This window comes from Oryzias latipes, chromosome 14 (assembly GCF_053564925.1).
Source record: "Oryzias latipes strain Hd-rR chromosome 14, Olatipes_Hd-rR_3.1".
Taxonomy (NCBI): Eukaryota; Metazoa; Chordata; class Actinopteri; order Beloniformes; family Adrianichthyidae; genus Oryzias; species Oryzias latipes.
Window position 1 is genome coordinate 3,972,980 of NC_136250.1, and position 19,910 is coordinate 3,992,889.

The 19,910-nt window shown below is 42.0% G+C and overlaps 1 protein-coding gene and 1 long non-coding RNA gene across 7 annotated transcripts; one reads left to right on the top strand and one right to left on the bottom strand.

Moving 5' to 3' along the window:
- The first annotated feature begins 1,954 nt into the window (after positions 1-1,954).
- On the top strand, positions 1,955-17,269 carry LOC111948698 (uncharacterized). 5 transcript variants are annotated; one of them, XR_013647623.1, is made up of 5 exons: positions 1,977-2,292; positions 2,394-2,638; positions 8,388-15,942; positions 16,106-16,369; positions 17,076-17,269. It is a non-coding gene; the product is annotated as an uncharacterized LOC111948698 (long non-coding RNA). The 5 variants fall into 5 exon arrangements; XR_013647621.1 differs by having other exon boundaries at positions 1,982-2,292; positions 8,388-9,101; positions 10,364-15,942; positions 16,106-17,269; XR_013647620.1 differs by having other exon boundaries at positions 1,985-2,107; positions 2,193-2,292; positions 16,106-17,269.
- LOC111948658 (uncharacterized) lies at positions 13,029-19,866 on the bottom strand. Of its 2 annotated transcripts, none has more exons than XM_023962600.2 (10): positions 19,686-19,866; positions 18,554-19,250; positions 18,399-18,482; positions 18,248-18,313; positions 17,478-18,058; positions 17,313-17,402; positions 16,074-17,208; positions 14,849-15,926; positions 14,693-14,756; positions 13,029-14,588 (listed from the first exon to the last, which is right to left on the bottom strand). In XM_023962600.2, exons 5-10 carry the CDS (start codon positions 17,563-17,565, stop codon positions 13,519-13,521), a joined length of 3,525 nt encoding a protein of 1,174 aa, XP_023818368.2. In that variant the 5' UTR covers positions 17,566-18,058; positions 18,248-18,313; positions 18,399-18,482; positions 18,554-19,250; positions 19,686-19,866; the 3' UTR covers positions 13,029-13,518. The 2 variants fall into 2 exon arrangements, with proteins under 2 accessions (XP_023818368.2, XP_078787317.1); XM_078931191.1 differs by having other exon boundaries at positions 16,074-17,205; positions 19,686-19,865.
- Between the last annotated feature and the right edge of the window lie 44 nt (positions 19,867-19,910).

The following is a 19,910-nucleotide window of genomic DNA, read 5'->3' on the forward strand; positions in this document are numbered from 1 at the left end:
CAGCACCTCTGTGAGCTGGTCTGCACAGTCCTTCAGCACCCGTCCAGGGATGTTGTCGGGTCCAGCAGCTTTGTGAGGGTTGATCCTCTGGAGGGCCCTCCTCACCTCCGCGGGCGTCACGCTGAAAGGCTCTTCGCCAGGTGGGATGGGGAGTCTGGTGCTGGGGGGGCGGTGTTGGAGTCCTCAAAGAGTCCTGACTTCACGCCTAGCTTGACAGACAACGTTTTCAAAATGTGGTTTAACAAAGGGGTTAAAATGCTCAAAGATGCGTGATCCTACAACACCCTCATGTTATTTGAACAATTATCTGATTAACACAGCATCCCTAAGTAGGATTTCCTAAAATACCTGCAGGTGAGACATTATATTCAATGCAGCACTACATCAACTGCAAATTTTCAAACATCTGTGGTTGAAAAAGTACTATTCCAAAGACGCGGAAACCCGTCCATGAGCATATTGTAAAAACATTGTCATCTGTTTCCCCATCCTTACTGTTTGAACTTAGAAGTACATCTGAGAAGGAACTGTCTGTTGTTATTAGTGATGATGATTAGAAAAATATTTGGAAACACACTACGAAATTTCAGTATGTAACAAAATTTGATCCATACAACCTAAAAATGTTCACAGGATCTCACCAAATCGCAGACAAAGCTTCAGATCTAATCTCTCTTCCTTATGCTTGACGTGACAAATGGAAATTGGAACTCTGACACGTTGCTTTGGTCTCGCTCCAAGTTCCAAAACTATTGGGTTGATAATCTTTGTGAAGTACAGAAGATTTTGGGACTGAACCTGGATCTGGATCCCTTGTCTTTCATTTTGGGACTCCCAAATGCAATGTCTAAAGAAAGGAAAAGATTGTACCATGAGTTGATTTTTGCTGCAAGAAAGAACAAACTACAGTGGATCAGTGAAAAAGGGCCAACAGTTAATGGATGGAAACTGGAGTCCTTAACATGCCTATAACATGAAAAGACAGATTATTTTATTTCTACTTGGAGTCCCTATTTTAGATATGTAGAACCTAAAGTTGCTACCATTTTGTTAAGGGGGGGTTTCTGATCCAGATTGCCATGCTGTTTTATTTTATTCATTCACTTAGTTTAGTTTCTTCAAAGTATTTGTTCAGCTTGTTGAGAGTCTGAGCCTGTTCCTAGACACAGTTTTAGGGCCACCAAAAACTAAAATAAAAAAGGGAAAATTACGAGATATGAAGTCATAAATTTATGAGATTACAGTGGGAGGGAGCATACAGAGTAAAGAGTGAACGCCGCGCAGCAGCAGAGCAGACCAACTAAACTTAATTCAACAGGTGGCTGAATGTTTATTGATAACTTTACAAATCTTTCGAAGCTCCTTTGTTTGATTTACGATTTATTAATATTTTATTTATTGTTGGGTGGTTTGCAAGATCTCTGCAGACGTTGATGAAGACGTTGGGGTCCCTGCAGATGTCCACTTCAATCCTTTCTTCCTAAAGACAATCTCTACGTCTGTGTGACACTTCCATTTGAGGAGGAGCACTTTCTGGCATTTTCAACATTCTTCTGCTAATATAATAGACTGTTTTCATTCATCTTTGTTGTTTTATGTTGAAAAGGGACGTTTCATTTGGAGGAGGGGACGTATGTATGTTTTTTAAACCTATCTGGAAATAAAGCTTCACAAAAGGCTCCACATCTTTCATCTTCAAGCTTGGCTCCAATAAACGGAAAACTCCGGTGTCTGGTCTTTTTTCTCATAAGTTTAGGAGATCGTACATTTGCGAGAAAAAAAACGCGTAAATTTATACTCGTTAATTTACGAGTATAAAACTCGTAAAGTAAATCTCGTAATTAAAAAAAAATTTTAAACTGTCCCTAAAACTCTGTTGTATGTTCCTGTCTATTTTCTTTATTTTTTTTTCCGTTGTTCAATCTGAAAATGCAATAAAAAGGAAAAAAAGAAATAACATATTGAAGAAAAGTTTCATTATAAAATTATTTACAGGATCTGCACGAAATTGTTAAACTAGGCAAAGCAGAGTCAGCAGCAGATCCACATCTCCTGTTCTCCACTTCCTGCTTTGTGGTTTTCATTGGAAATCTTTGGAAGTTACCAGGTGAGCAGCCTCGCTGTCAGGTCAGTTTACACTTTTAGTGTTTGTCAAATTGAAGAAAATGAACTAAGACCTTTCTACTCTACAGTAAAAAGAATGCTTCTGTCTCGACCAGTGGACGGCAACCTGGGGCACGCGGCGCGTGCAACACTTTGCACGCGTAAGGAAAGACAGCAGCATGCGGGGGTGTGAGAACTATGATCGCTTGATGTGTCGTGTGTATTTTTCGGATTTGAATGGCGATCTCGTCTCAAAAGAGCTTTTCTTTTCCCCCTATGGAATCGTGAAGAAATGGTCCAATCACGCAGCTCTGTAACTCTGACCCCCCTTCCCCCCTATATAAATGCGGACCGTTGCTGGAGTGGCCGTCACGTGACGTACGACGTGACACACCTGCGCCAATACCAAGCATTGAGTCTTTCCGACTGGAGTCATGAGGAGGGCCAACAGGCGCGCAAAGAATCACAAAAGCGGACGCAAAGTTTTTCAATGAACTGCAAAAGTGATCCGATGGAGAGGAATCACCTTTCTCAGGTTAGTGATCACATTTTCAGAGAAATCATCAGGCCGGAAACGGGAACAGCTGCTAGCAAGTAGCATGCTAGTTTGGTGCTGAACTGGCTGTTATTCGCACGTGTGTGTTTAATTGACTAATTAGACAGTATTACAGAGACATGTTATTATATATGTGTAAAAATATGAAGAAGAAATGGGGGGGGGGGGGGGGATTATAATGCACCAAGAAAGCACTAAAAGATAAAAATTTAATTAAATTCCACGTGGACACGGACCAAGGCAAATTATAATAAAGAGTGAGTATCCATAAACTTGGGGGGGGATTTATGGCATTTTTCTTTTTTTTTTTTTAGGTAAACTGAAAAGCGATGTAAAAGTTTGGCTGCATTTTTACTTTTATCTTTTTAAGAGATTTACAAAAAGATTAAACCCACATTAAATTAAACTGGGACTCACCTTAAAAAAAATCTACCATTGTGAATTAAAAAATTACAAAAAACAATTTTCTTTTCTTGGTCAATGCAAACAAACTGAATATTAGTGTGCATATTTTTTGTTGAGATTAATCTACTTCCAAAAATTAGATTGCAATCATAAAACATATGCTTCAATGACAGTTTCGATGTAATTTCCACATATTTGACATGCTTTTTCTTGAATAGTTAACCTTAAATGCAGAAATTCTTTACATGGATAAAAATTGTTTCTTTTTTTGTCTGAAGAGGAAATGAACACAAATGCCTCTAATATTACAAGTATCTCTTTTAGAGAAAACTGGAGACTGTTTGTTTTTCTTTTAATAGGTACTTTAGATGTCAGCAATGTTCTTAAAAATCTATTATTGCACTTTAGATCTAAGAAACGGACATTATCACTAAAAAGGATGAGAGTTGATGTCAAATCAAGAATGTTTTACTGTTGCTTTATCATTTGAATTAAATGTGGAGAAATGGCCTTAGTGACTCTAGAATATTCTATAGATGTGGACTCCAAATATTCCTGGTTTTAAATTCTGTGTGATTAAGAAATGTGCCATCGCTTTCAGCTGAACAATGGCCCATACTCCTTTATCCATCCAAGTTTTATCAAAGATTTGCGTTTGTACAGAACAAACCTGTTATTGAAGATTTGATGAAGTATGAGGACTGAGATTTGGGGTGTACATTAATTTCCAATAGAGTAAAACTTCCAGTCCAACTTTTCTGAATTTCACAAATAAGTTTCAATGGATCAATCAGATTTTAATATAAAGTCACTGCCTCCAACTTTACAAAATAGATAAGAAGGTTACGGAAAATCAGACTGAATGTTGGTGTTTTAAAAAGACTTTTAGCCATTGCAATTCAATTCAAATTCAATAACACTTATCCCTCCCTCCTCAAGTGGTTTAATTGTCATTTTTTCCCCTAATTGGTATTGTTTATTATTCCAAATAAAATCCTATTTGATTTGATTGATTTTCTAAATACAAGTGTCAGTGATAGCCACAGCATAGCATACATTAGTATGGAAAGGCTCTTAATTTTTGTTCGTAGGATTCTACCAAAAATTGAAATGTTTCTTTGTAAATAACTGTTTAGAACCTTTTGTTTTGTCTAATATTAATACAATGTTAGTTTTTGATTTTATCCTTGGATAAAATTTGTAATAATCCTAAATATTTTTTAAAGGTAACTGTTTTGGCTCAGTTATAGGATCACCATCTGCATTTAACAAATTAAAAGTATTTTTTTTTTCTTTTCTTTTTTCTCTACTAAAATATGAACTGTTCTTTTCTCCGCTATCCTTTTGGCTCTGGAGCGTATAAAAGATCTCATTTTGGTCTCTCATTAATTGTTTTCAATTGCTTCTTTATTATTTTTTCTTTTTTTTCTTTCCCATGTTCAATGTAATATTTTTTGCCTTCTAAAATTCCTCTTATTTCCCCAGCTGAGTTTTTTAACCAAACTACAATATGGATAATCTTTCAAATATTCCTCATTAAATATCCAGTGACTTTTTCTTTCAGTATTTATGATCTTAGGAATTAGGTCTATAGACGCAACACAATGATCAGTGAATGCAGAAATATCTGCATTTGAGATGTGATTTAGGACAATTTGAGAAACCAGACAAATCTGTTCTTGATTTGTTGTTGCCATTTGAATGTATCCATGAGAAATTCCTTGCATTTGAGTTTAGATTACTCTTAGCATCATAAAGAGCATTATTTAAACAAAAACTGTTCAAAATTTGGTTGGTGGTTTGGTGGGATCTCCTTACGATGAATAACTCCTCCGTCACACGAGCAAACTGACACCCATGTGGAACAATCCTGACCTCACGATAAGCAAGAAAATGCTTCACTTTCTGACCTGGAAGGCTAACGGAATTAAAGATCTGGAAACATGTGATTCATGATAAAAATGTTTGCATCTTATGAAAACTTCAAAGGAGGGCATAGATTAAGTTTTTTTTTTTTTTTTTTTTTAAGAATATCATAATAATAATAATAATGGATTAGATTTATCTGCGCTTTTTCCAGACGCTCAAAGCGCTTACAGTGTGTCCATTATTCATTCATACTTGGTGATGGTAACTACTGTTGTAGCCACAGCTGTCCTGGGGCAGACTGACAGAGGCGTGGCTGCCAGTTAGCGCCTACAGCCCCTCTGACCATCACCGGGACATTCATACACATTCACACACCAGTGGAGCCACACATTTTTACATTTTTCGTTCTTATATAACTGCTATTCGTTATTTTGCTTTTTTCATTTTATTTCCCAACTAATGACTAATCCCCGATGATCCAGTATAAACTGAGGGAAGTGACTTTAACAGAAAAAGTAACAAGCAAGATAGAAAAGAAGTGTAGTCGCTCCCGCACTTAATTAGTGAAGTGGACCGGCGGAGCGTGGACGTAAAGGCTTTGTGTTTAGATGGGGGGGGGGGGTACAATAGCGGTATGTGTGGGAGATCTAAGACTGCGATCCGTCCCGCAGCTCTAGGGGTACAAGCAACCGAACTCAGAACCGGGTCTAAATGTGTGTCTGAGCACAGCTCGGATCGTCAGCACACACAGCGGTTTGAGCTTCAAAGCAGAAATGTCGCTCAGTCCTTAGAAAACATTCAAACAATCACGCGGATTTGTGTTTCCAGTCGTGTCCCGACTAAATAAAGGCTGATGTTATTCTTACACGTTTACGTGCAGCGCCACCCAAAGCTAATGTTGTTAGCCCGTGTTAGCATACTGCTAATCCTGGTTTCGTTCAGAAAAAGCACTGACCACACGGATTAAAATTCAAATGATGAGCGAACAGGTGTTTCATAATAACCGTAACATTATTAAAAGCACGTTTAGAAGATCATCTCGTATTTTACCGAGCTGACATGTCAATGTATATAGCCGCTCGGCGCTGTTTAACATTGTTTTGTATTGAATTGTTACATTCAATAAAGTTTGGAAAAAAAGCCGCTCGGCGGAAGTTGTATCCCCTTCCGGTTTTCAAACTGCGCATGTGCAAATGATTTATTCCGACCGAAATTGTGACCTTAGTGAACGTTTTTATATTCTGAAAACATTTTTCTGGGCCCATGTACACGGTTGGATTCTAATCCGACCATTGATCCCATCAAGATATTTTGCACATGTAACCGCGGCTTATGGTGTCTACTCGCAACGTGGCGGGGGCGTGGCATCACGATGGTGGTCTCTCCATCGGGATGTCAGTCACCCATCACGATGGACGATGATATCGTCCATCGGCACAACCCTAATAGGATGTTCAAGATGGGTCTCAGAGTATCAGACACTTGTGGGTTTTGTAACAGCAATACCCTGGATAATTGTCTGCATGCACTGTGGCTCTGCATGTCGGTCTTCTGGTTTTGGCAGAAGGTGTGTAGATCTGTCAACATGGTTTGACATCCCTATGACAGCTTCTCCATCTCTCTGAATACTTGGTGATATGAATGCCTTCAGTAGAGGAAAGATCAAAATCTGTCATGACTGCTCTTTGCATCGCTAAAAAAACTATCTTGGAGTAAAACCAGAATAAGTTATAATCAATTCCATAACCTACTTATTATATCAGCTTGGAGTGAACATCAACAGTGAACAAAAACAATACAGAAGAACTTTAGTCCCTCTGGTCCCCTGTAATTAACACTGCCACCTAGTGGGGGTGGGTGGCCTATGTGCTTCTCTCCAGGGCCTGTTGATGGGGGATGCGGTGGTCTAGTCTGGGTCCGGGGAGGGGGATGCGGGCTGGGGTCGGCCTGTGGTTCATGCAGGACAGCAAGCCTTCGAACTCTGTCATAGAGAAACACAAATGCACAAAAGTCAGAATAAAAAACACCATATTGAGCTGGAAACTGCCCAGTCTGGTAATGCTGCTTCTGTTTACTAACTTGGAGTCTCTGGACTTGCTGTTGACTGGAATATACCATTGCTGCAGAAGGACAGGGGAAGACCAAAGACCTTTACATGATCAATCTTATGCCCGTTCAGTGATTCAGGGTGTTTTTTCATGAGAGTTAATTAACGAGGGATGTAAAATATACCTGGAAAACTTTGGAGTGATATTTCTGCCACTACGTTGCACACAAAATTTTCTAAGTTGCAAATGAAAATATTAAATATTTGCTTTTCAATAATTTTTGATTTTGCTTTTAAATTTTTTTTCCATTCAAAATTCAAAAACCTTTTTTGCGTTTGCAAAACATGTTTTCGATGCGTTGTGTCTCACTTTTTACTTATCTTTGATTTTGCTGAGTTAAGTGTCAGTTTGACGTGACAAAGCTGCCATCAAACAGCTCCTGATTGGTTAGAATCTGGACCAATCAGGTGTCTCTGGCTCATATTGACGGTTCTTGGACTTTGGACTTTGTCGGTTCTGTTTGAACGGGGTTCTGCCGTTATCAACCTTCAAAAACTTTTCTGGTGGTGGCAATAGTGGCCGTTTGATCACGCTGAGTAGCGCTCAGAGTAGTCAGCAAAATCAGAGATAGGAAAAAAGCTAAATTTGACACAACGCATGCGAAAACGTGTTTGCAAATGCAAAAGTTTTTGAATGCGAAAAAAAAGTGAAAGCAAATATTTAATATTTTCATTTGCAACTTAGAATGTTTTGTGTGGTAGAAATATCACTCCATAGAAAACTAGCTGTTTAACTCTCCTGCTTATTCATTTTTGCACAAATATGGGTCTAGGTATTGCTTTTACACCCTTCTCACAGAATATTGGATATACAAATGTTGTGTACCGGTACCAGTCTGTCTGCATACCTTAATTTAAATGTGCCCTCGGAGATAAATCTATGTAGGAATTTACTTAAAACCTGTAAATAGCTGTGTGCTGACTATTTGTTGGTGTGTATGGGAGAACTAAGTCATTCAATTTACTCATGACGCTCTTATGTTATGATTGTATTATCGTGTGCTCACCCCTTATCTTCCATCTCTAACATCCTGCTCTCTCTTCTTTTTGTCTGTCCGGTCCAACAAAGACTGCATGTAAAAATAATTATTATAAATAAAGCTAAACCTCCAGTGCAAAAGGGGTTTATACAAATGCACTCCCATTTGTCTGAGACCCATAAACCATTATTGTAACAGTCAAATCTGTCCGACACGAGAGACCTTCATGTCTGATCTGCTTGCCTCAGCTGTTGGACAGGACAAGTTAGGGGAAAAAAATCCATATTGTGTTAAGTAGCTGCAGTTTTATTGTCAGAGTGAGGATATTTGTTATTACAACAAACAATCTTCTCTGTTCTTCATGCAGGTCCACTGTTTCAGTGAAAGGAGGCGGCTCTGAAGAGGAACACTCTTCTTCTTCAACAACCAGGTCTCTCTGAGACTTGTGTGTGTTCCTGTGAAGAGAACCAGGATGGCAGCCAGGCTCCACATACTGCAGTCCAAACCTTTCCCCAGTGTCGGCCTGTGACAACACTAAGGCAGGATACTTGGCTTGTCCTGTCACTTCCTTTGACAGCTTGTTCAGCTCTGCAATCAGAGCTGGATTAAAAACTGAAGGAAGCTTCAGACCAGGTCGCTTCAGGCTCCCAAGGCGCTGGAAGTTCCACCCAGCTACTCCAGTCATGCCTTGGGCCTGGAAAAGTTTTGTGGAGAGCTGATTTCCAGTCACCTATTTGGACTGGTGGAAATGAAATCCCTCCTGCTGTGATGTGCCTCGCACCGGGACCAAGATCGGTACCGCTGCCGCTTCCCCCTTGATGTGGTTCAGCTGTGATGTGCCACCGTGTCTGTAGAGGATCCCGTCTCCCACCTCCAGCTGAATCCTTCAGCATTGTTGTTTTAAACAGTGGTACGCCATCTGGATCCGATTCAAAAAGGAACCTCTTCAGAATACTACATTTGCACCAGCAGCTCTCTGGGTTCTGGGATTTTGGTGCAGCAGTGCTCCCTGATGTGCTGCTTTGTGGGGTTTGCTGGCAGGATCCCACAGAAGGTGGAGGCCTCCTCCAGCCTGTCAAAGGTCAGTTTGGTCCACGACACAAAAGTGCTGAAGGAACTGTGAAGTGGATGATGTTCAGAGAGTGAAACAAGTCCAGCTTGATACTAATTTCCCTGTCGTATTTTGTACGACATGCAAAAGTTTTGGCGAAGTCTCCAGATGTTGCTTCAGCCACTATAGCTTCTGTGGTCTTCCAGGAATCCCAGAGAAGATGCTCCCGAGGCTTGGAATTTGGGATCCTGAATGCAGAGCAGCAATCCCTGTCCATGCACACAGGAAAAGCATGTGGAAATTGTTTATTGTGCAAATAGGGAATGTTTTTAAAATAATATTCACTTATTTTCCACATTTTTACTTTTGAAACCAGCAACTTGGAAGGAAAACAAACTAAGTTGAGTCTCACCTGTCAACCCACTGGTACTTGGCTTTTGGCAGGGCTGTAGAAACGCCCCTCGTTCATTGGCTCCAGGGATTTTGTCGCCTTCCGACTGCAGCATCACCCAGGACAAAATCCTCCAGTTTTCGTTCATCACTGCATAGGATGACATCGTGCCTGATGCCAGTACCACCTTCTGCGCCATCTTTCGGGTGTGGTCAGCCCTCAAGACCTCACCAAATGTGCCTTGGAGGAGCAGATTGACCTTATTGGTAATCTTGAATGAGACAGTCCACCAGGTAGTGTGAAGTCACTGCTACCCCACACAAACCATCTACGTCTGGATACCCACCAACAGGATCTGGTGTAGATGTTTTCCTTACTGCCCCTGTGATTGTCTGCTGGCCATGTAATCCACTCTCTCCATCCAGGACATTCTTCACTGTGCACACAGATGAGCCATGTGTCACGCTCTTATTTAAGGTGAAGAGCTTCATTCAGATGATTAGCTGTATCACCTGGAGACTTTGCTGTCCGCTGCAGCTCATCCATCACAGTATTGCACACGGCCTTCATGTGGGTCAGGAAGGCTGAAAAAATGTTCTGAAAAACGATGAGGCAGCATGTCCATCCATGAAGGTTTGTCTGAAAACCAGTGCTTCTCTCAGACTTTACTAGTTAGCTGAGAAGGAAGTATGTGGTACTAACGACTTGTACCAATGATGATGCGGGCCGACCTGTTTACAGAGGAGACCACCAGGGGTTTTCAGCAGCTATGCAGACACGGGAGAGAATAGTTGTTCCGCACTCTTTCCGCTATTGTGTGGTCTGGAAGGAGATCATATTCATGGTCACAGGTGGAGACCCAGGCCACAGTCCCAAGGCTTCCATCTCTGTTTTCATCCAGATCCTCTGCTGTGGAGAACAGTTCCAGCTGCTAACATCTTGGTCATAGCATGGAAGTGGTGGAGCAGCAGGCCGTGGCTGAAAGTGAGCAGGAGAAGTTGCAGTCTGAGCTGAAGTTCTTCCAACAACTGCTGCAAAAATAACATCAGGAGTTGTTGTTCAATAAACAGCATTATCACAAAGTCCAAATGAATACAGAACTTTGCATTTTCGTCAAGACTTATTGCACTTACTGTAGGTTTTATCCAACACTCTTCTTAAAGATGACACCATTCTATTTTGAGACCGTTCCAAAGCGAGCAACTCTGGTGGTACTGGCAGAGGAGTCTTCACTGGAGCAGAAGAAACTGGTGAAAAAACAAACTGACAGGACGCTGCAGCAGAGTAAAGCTGACAAATGATCCTCAACACTCACCTGCATGTGTAGCAGCAGGACAGCTGGACCTCTCAGGCGGGTCTGGATTCACATGAACAGAAATATCCATCACTAAAGCCCAAATCGGTTACTGTTCTTTGTGTATCGATGATGCTGGTTTACGACAGAACCATCAGGTACCAGCAGCAGCTGCTAAACCTTTACTCCGTGAACCTGAAAGAAATAAAGCAAACATATGAAGATGCTTCTATTTGGACCAAGATATTCAAAAGTGCTCGGTGTAAAGGACTAATCCAAGACTAACACGAGGTCAAATATCAGTTTTGGTTGACCAGTCCAGGCTGACGAGTCATTTTTCAGCCGTGGTCATGAGGAGATTCAGCCGAGACTCCAGTACTAGACTCCACATACAGAAAAATAATCAACACGTGATGCATGCACATTGGTGCTGCTCACTTGGTTGGTTGGGATTGTTGGTAAACGCGCGGGTCCTACGTTTCCCTGCTCTTTAAATAAATAAAACTGGTTGGAATCAGAAGCAGTAATTAACACTTAGACTTGTCTGTGATATAGCTTTGTTAACCAGCTCAGTGGCCTTGTGGTTAGTGCCCGCCCTGTAACTGGAAGGTCGTGGGTTCAAACCTAGGCCCAGTCATACCGAAGACTTTAAAATTGGGACCCAATGCCTCCCTGCTTGACACCCAGCATTAAGGAGTTGGATTGGGGGGGTAAGCCACCAAATGGTTCCTGAGCACAACTCTTTCTGCTCCCCCCCCCGTGGGACGGGTCAAATGCGGAGAACAAACTTCGCACACCTAGGTGTGTGACAGATAGTGGAACTTATGGCTGAGGAGAAATGACACATATCCATCCTCTTTTCTCCAGGTCTTCTTAGAATGCATACCAGTTCACGGCTGGATTGCTCGGTTGGAAAGGTAAAGGATGGCCACACAGGAAACCAGGGATCGATTCTCGGGCAGAATTAACAATGGAGACATTACCATATCAATGGTGAGCACTTAACATCACCCAGTTAATGCCACTGCCTGCCTGTGCATGTGCATGATGGTCAGAGTGGCTGTAGATGCGAACTCTATCAGTCTGCATCAGGGCAGCTGTGGCTACAATAATGATGGACATACTATAAGCGCAGATAAAACCGGTTATCTGGTTGTCCTCAAGTCACTACCTAAAGGTGGCTCTACTGGTCTTTCAGCTAAATAGCTCCTCACATCTCCAGAAATGAAAGCAGACTCTCCTTTTAGGGATATCAACATTAAACAATGGATCTCTCTCTCTTCAACGTTGTTAATTAAATAAATGGTGGAGTCAATCCAGATTAATGATAAGCTGTTATCCTAAACTTTGTCCTCTCTGATGAGCTTGTCCTGGAGCTCAGGGTTACCTTTGATCCTCTTGGCTTCATCTGAAAGGTCCTGCCTCAGAAACCCAGCTGGGCCTTGTCTGAAGCTCAAGCTGACGTTCCCAGGAAAAATTCATTTCTTCTTCATTCTGAAGATCTGTAATAAAAGATGCATTTATTGTGGTTAGTGGGTGAAATAATCCAGGTGTACTGCAAAATAAAAAAAATGTTAATACATAATCTGCCTTTGGTAAAATAAAAAAAGGTTTGGAAAAAAAACAGTGTTTCAACTCTCATCCGAAAAGCTGATATCCTCACAGCTGATGTTTCAGGCCATTGATGTCCAACAATGATGGAAAAGGAAAAGGTCTCCAAAGTAGAAACTTCATCCAGTTGGACTTTTTTTTACTTACGTCAAACTTTGACATGTACTCTTGTGTTTAAATAGTGGTCTGTTCCTCCTCATCCTGTAAATCCGGATCGCCACAATATCTTGACTACTACAACGATATGGAAACAGCCCCCCCTAATGTCGCTTTTGGTCAAGCAATATTTCACACCCGTTGTATTGTGAACTGACATGGAGAGTGACTTGGCGAGGTTTTCAAGATGGCGGCCTATGTGTTTCCGTAGTGTAGTGGTTATCACGTTCGCCTCACACGCGGGGGCCAGCCGTATATACCTGTAACACGGAACAGCCAATCAAATTGCAGCTACTGCAGCATAGTCAGCCAATCAAACTGTGGCTTGTGTAGCGCTGTCCAAGCTGATGAAATCCTTTGGTCCCGAGTTCGAACCCCGGTTAGAGTGATGTCAGTCAGAAGTTGTGGTATAATAAATGTTTTTGTTAAACTGAATATGACATTTCATAATTATTGTTTTCTACTTCTGTCTCTCCTTGTTCCAAATAACAGTCATGATCTGTTGCTCATTTCAATTTCAACTATGTTTTATTAAGAAATCAACATGAAAATAAATAAAACACAGTATTTAACACAAAATGTACCAAAATGTTCAACCATGGATTTACAATTGAAGGGCAGAAGGGTTTAAACAGGCAAAACTTTAATACAAGTATTTTAAAGGTGTAAAATGAATTGAGGAAGTAGTAAATATGTTTGCTTTTTCTATCAAAACTAAACACTAATAATAAATATGTAAGAAAATTGTATTCACAAAATAGATTTCACAAACTAAATTACAAATATTTTCACATTGATAGATAACACCACGAGTTCTATCATAATCAGTGTGTTATCAGAAGAGAACTTAATACAGGCAAACATATAGACAGGTTTAGCAGAGATTTTGACGTTTTACACTTATTTCTCATCCAATATGACAAGCTGAGGTAAAATGAGACAAAAGTGGTCAAAACAGCAACATCTTTTGATAACAAATAGAACAGACATAAAAGCTATCTCTTTCCCTCTTCTGCTTGCCGGCCAGCAGCCCACCTCATCTTTTCAGCCTCATAAAAAGGAGACTGAGAGAACTCCTCCCAGGTCATTTCTTGAGTCATCCCATTTGCCCGGTGGAGGGACAAGACTCTGGCAGGACAGTAAACATACTTCCCCACAACACCAGGGAACCCGGTGTGTATGTGTGGACTCTCTGGACCTTGTTTCAGTGGTTTGTGGCAGAACCTGCACAGACGCCCACTGGGATGCTGCTCCCTTGCCTTTCTTTTCTGTCGGTCCTCCAAAACCTTTCTGCATTGTGCAGACCTCTGCTTTGCAGCCTTTAACTCTCTCTCAAAAAATGGCGTGGCAGCAAAGTCTGCAAATGGCATCCTGGGGTTTGTAAGGCCTTCTGCTGCATAGATCTGGAGTACTTTTTTGGAGCAGTAGAAGTATCTCACATCCCCAGACTGATAAAAGAAATGAACAGAAGATCCATCACCAAGGTAACGAGACTTTGGCTGCCCACAAGCAAGACAGTTCCTTGTCATTTTTTTTTCAGGTTTCTGCTGTTGTTGCTGCAGACCTACAATCTCCTTCACCATTTTTTCAACGTCAGTCTTCGTTAAAGGAGCTTCATCTGGTTTAGAGCTGGGGGGGTTCACTGGAGCAGGAGGGAGAGTCACAACTGGCACAGTGACAGTTTCACTGCCTTCAGTGAGTTTATGCCACAGCTGCTGGGTTTCCAAAAGTTTTTCGGGACTAGTGTTCATAGACGAACTTCTGTTAATCATCTTCGCCATGTGCTTCACGTAGCGGGAGATGTGCTGTTTAGTGGTGGGGTGGAGGAGGCTGTTGGGATTCCTGGAGGCAGTTTGAACAAGGGCGGCATACTCTGCGTCTACCTTGCTCAGAAAGTCCTTTTGTCCATGGTGCTTTGCCAGAAGGACATCAATGGCATCTCTCATTGGATTTGTCCAACGAGAATGGTCCAGGACAAAAAGCAGACCCCCTGCTTTGATAGGACCAGTGCGAGCTGCGCGTGGAGAGGCAGCAAAAGGCAGTGGTGGTGGTGTCGTTGAGACATCTGATGGAGAGGAAAAAAGAGAAAAGTTAACCCTTCTCACTTCTCTTTCCTTGAATGCAATGCACAAATAAATTAAAAAAGGCTGAAAATTTGAACTAAATTACCTTTCACTTCAGGGGCTTGGGTCATTGCTAGTGAGTCATCAGCAACCACACCTAAGACATTATCCTGAAACATTGGACCATTCAGTTAGTTTAAACTTGTTATGTAGCTGCAGTTTTATTGTAATAGAGTGAGGATGTTTGTTACAACAAACTTACATGAGCAGAGTGTTCTTCTCCATGTTCTTCAGGCAGGTCGATGACTGTTTCATTGGAAGGAGGTGGTTCTGGAGACAAACGCTCTTCTTCCTCAACAACCGGGTCTCTCTGAGACTTGTGTTTGTCCCAGTGAAGAGGAACCGGACGGCAGCCAGGCTCCACATACTGCAGTCCAAACCTTTCCCCAGTGTCGGCCTGTGACAAGACTAAGGCAGGGTACTTAGCTTGTCCTGTCACTTCCTTTGACAGTTTGTTCAGCTGTACAATCAGAGCTGGATTAAAAACTGAAGGAAGCTTCAGACCAGGTTGCTTCAGGCTCACAAGGCGCTGGAAGTTCCACCGAGCTACTCCAGTCATGCCTTGGGCCTGGAAAAGTTCTGTCGAGACCTGATTTCCTGTCACCCATTTGGACTGGTGGAAATGAAATCCCTCCTGCTGGGATGTTCCTCGCACCGGGATCCAGATCGGTACCGCTGCCGCTTCCCCCTTGATGTGGTTCAGCTGTAACGTGCCACCGTGTCTGTAGAGGATCCCGTCTCCCACCTCCGGGTCGCTCAGACAGCCCCTGAGGATGTGAACGCGCTGAATCCTCCACACTTTCAGCATTGTTGCCTTAAACAGTGGTATGCCATCTGGATCCGATTCCAAAAAGAACCTCTTCAGAACACTCTCCACCCGCACCAGCAGCTCTCTGGGTTCTGGGATCTTGGTGCGGCAGTGCTCCCTGATGTGCTGCTTTGTGGGGTTAGCTGGCTGGATCCCACAGAAGGTGTAGGCCTCCTTCAGCCTCTGAAGATCGGTTTGGTCCACCACACAAAAAGCTGCCGAAAGGAACTTGCAGAAGGAGCTGTGAAGTGGATGATGCTCTGAGATGCACTCCCTGGTGAACCGCCGCATGCAGTGAAACAAGTCCAGCTTGATGCTTATTTCTCTGTTGTATTTGGTACGGGATGCACATCTATTGGTGAAGTCTCCAGATGTTGCTTCACCCACTATAGCCTCTGTGGTCTTCCAGGAATCCCAGAGAAGATGCTCCTGAGGCTGGGAGTTTGGGATCCTGAATGGAGAGCAGCAATCCCTGTCCATGCACACAGGTAAAGCACCTTTTAATTGTTTATTGTGCAAATAAAGGGATTGTTTTTAAAACAATATTTACTTATGTTTTTCACGTTTTTACTGTTGAAACCATTAAATTAGAAGTAAAATGAACAAAGTTTTGTCTCACCTGTCAACCCACTGGTACTTTGCTTTTGGCAGCGCTGCAGAAATGTAACGCCGGGACAGCCCGTCGTACATTGGCTCCAGAGACTTGTCGCTTTCTGACTGCAGCATCACCCAGGACAAAATCATCCAGTTTTCATTCATAACTGCATAAGATGACATTGTGCCTGATGCCAGGACAACCTTCCGTGCCACCTTTCGGGTGTGGTCAGCCCTCAAGACCTCACCAAAAGTGCCTTGAAGGAGCAGATTGAGCGTGCCCTCCTCCCTATGGTACTCCTGAATGAGGCAGTCCACCAGGTAGTGTGAAGTCACTGTTACCCCACACCAGCCATCTATGTCTGTATACCCACCAAAAGGATCTGGTGTGGATGTTTTCCTCATTGCCCCCGTGATTGTCTGCTGGCCATATAGTCCGCTCTCTCCATCCAGAACATTCTTCACTGTCCCCAGATAAGCCACGTGTGCACGCTCGTATCTTAGGTGAAGAGCTTCATTTAGCTGATTGGCCATATCACCTGGAGACTTTGCTGTACGCCGCAGCTCATCCATCACAGTCTTGCATACTGCCTTTTTGTGGGTCAGGAAGGCTGGAAAAATCTCCTGAAAACGACGAGGCAGCATGTCCATCCATGAAGGTTTGTCTGCAAACCAGTGCTTCTTGCAGACTTTACAGGTCAGCCGAGAAGCAAGTATGTAGTACTGACCACTTGTGCCAATTATGACACGGGGCCGACCTGTTCCAGAGGAGACCACGAGGGGTTTTGGGCAGCCATGCAGACACGGGAGGGGGTAGTTGTTACGCACTCTTTCCATTATTGCATGGTCTGGTTTCCAGATAAAAAAAGGATGGAGGTGAAAGTACTTTGGGGATGGTAGCTCATAAATTGAGTCAATGAGTTCCGGCTGAGGTGGGTTACGCCACAAGGAGATCATATTCATGGCATGTCTTACAGGTGGAGACCCAGGCCACAGTCCTAAGGCTTCCATCTCTGTTTTCATCCAGATCCTCTGCTGGGGAGAGCAGTTCCAGCTGCTAACATCCTGGTCATAAGATGGAAGTGGTGAAGCAGCAGGCGTTGGCTGAAAGTGAGCAGGAGAAGGAGCTGCAGACTGAGCTGAGGGTCTTCCAACGACTGCTGCAAAAATAAAAAAATACCTTGAGTTGTTGTTGAATAAAATATTATCTCAAAGTCCAAATGAATACAGTACTTTGCATTTTTGTCAAAGTTAATGCACTGACTGTAGGTTTTATCCTGGACACGTTGAGGCAGTTCCAAAGCGAGCAACTCTGGTGGTACTGGCAGAGGAGTCTTCACTGGAGCTGAAGTAACTGGTGAAAAAGACAGTCAGAAACAGACAGGAAGCTGCAGCAGAGTAAAGCTGACAAATGATCCTCAACACTCACCTGCATGTGTGGCAGCAGGACAGCTGGACCTCTCAGGCTGGTCTGGATTCAGATCAACAGAAATATCCATCAGTAATGGCCAAATCATTGACAGTTCTTTGGTAGTAACTGTGCAAAACACTCAAAACCATGCAAGAAAACATGCTCAATAGAACAGGTGTGGTATGAAAATCAATAAATTAACTATTAGTTTCATCTTTTTATCTTTTGATTGACCAGGAAAGGTTCCATTATGATGTAATAATCCATGTGTAACCACTTTACTCTGACGTGTTAAGACATGTACTTTTGTTGTAATTCTGCTTTTTAAGACTGGTTTCCTTCAATCATTTTCATACCAAACCTATAACCAAACCCATGCAAATAACATAAGTCTGTACTTACCCTCGACGACGAACAATGAATACCTTCAGCATCATAAAAGCAGTCAAACAAAACACCTGCATTAGAACAGGCCTGAACGTGGCCAACCAGCAAACAGAGGAAAGGAAAAGGTGATCCTGGTTTACGACAGAACCATCAGGTACCAGCGGCGGCGGTGGCAGTGGCAGCAGCAGCATCTAGACCTTTACTCAGTGAACCTGAAAGAAAATAAACCAATGAATATTCTTCTTTTTGAACAGACACATTTAAAAGTGCTGAGTGTAAAGAAAGGACTGATCTAAGACTAACATGTAGTCTAATATCAGTTTTTCAACTACCAGTACTACTACTCCACATACAGAAACATAACACGTGATGCATGATGTGTGCACGTTGGTGCTGCTCACTTGGTTGGGTTGGGATTGTTTCTAAACATGTTGGGCCTGTCATCTTCTTCACTAAATGTCTCTGCTCTTTAGTAAAAAAAATAAGAAAACAGGTTTGAATTAGAAGTAGTAATTAACACTCAGTGTGTACTTGTGTGTGATTTAGTTTTACCTTGTAAAGGGAGGAGTTTGGATGGAGAGACAGAAAGCATCATTCTCTCCAACTCTTCATCATCTTCCATCTCTAACGAAGATACTGAAAAGATGGGAAACATCATTTCTACCATCTTTCCTAACATCAGCATTAACGTCTAGTCTGCCACAGACCTGGAGGACTAGAAGAAGGTTTAGTAAGAGCAGGTTCTGAAGAGCTCTGAGTCTGAGCCTCTTTCTTCTTCAGGTACTGCTGGAGCAGGAACATTTTGCTGCCTGAAACACACTGTTTCCTGAGGATAAATGATGCATATCCATCTTCTCTTTTCTCCCAGACATCCTTCCAGGTCTTCTTAGAATGCACACCAAATCCAACCAGCTGGTTGTCCTCACTACTTGAAGGTGGCTCCACTGATCTTTCAGCTAAACAGTTTCTCAGATCTCTGATTTCGTGAAAGTGTCGGGTATAATCCAGAAATGAAAAGAGACTCTCCTTCTTTGGTCCCTCGGCATTAAAGAGTCCAGCTCTCTCCTCTTCCTCAACCTTGTTAATTAAATAAATGGTGTAGCCAATATCATTTTCTAGCAGCCACCGAAAGGACTTCCCCTTGTATTTGCCAAATTGAAGAACATACTCCCCCAACACCTCCTGCCTGTCAGATGTATCTCCACCCCTAATGAAGACTTTTGACAGGGCGTTTTCCTTCACTTTTTCCTCTCTCTGGGGAGCAGACTTGTCCTGGAGCTCAGGATTTTTTTTGATCCTCTTGGCTTCATCTGAAGGGTCCTGCCTGAGAAACCCAGTTGGGCCTCGTCTGAAGCTCACGCAGATTTTTCCAGGAAAAATTAATTTCCTCTTCATTCTGGAGATCTATAACCAAAGATACATTTATTGTCGTTAGTGGGTGAAGTAGCCCAGGTCTACTGTAACTCAAAAATAGTTAAAAAAAAACAACAACATACAAATATATATATATATATATATATATATATATATATATATATATATATATATATATATATATATATATATATATATATATATATATATATATATATATGTGTGTGTGTGTGTGTGTGTAAATGCACATATAGATATTATTAAAGTTATCTACCTTTGGTAAAATTCAAAAGCTTTTGAAAACACACACAAACTATCATGACTAAGTTTGAAGAGGTTTTTCATCTCTTACGAGTAGCCGTATCCTCACCGCTGGAGTTTCAGACCTTTCATGCTCAACAAAAAATAACGGGAAGAGAAATGTCTTCAAACTAGGAACAGTTTTTTTTTTAACTTTTTACTTACATCAGACTTTAACTTGACTTTAACTTGTTGTGCTCTTGTGTTTTAACAGCGATCGGATCAAATCTGGCCGCAGGATTATTGTTGTTTTGTCTTCCTAAAGGCTCTTCCTGTGAAAACCTTACTACTAAGACGATGTGGAAACAGCGCCCCCAAAATCTCGCTAGTGGTGAAAAAGTATATTACATCCGTAGTGTTAAGAACTACCATAGAGAATGAATGAGAAAA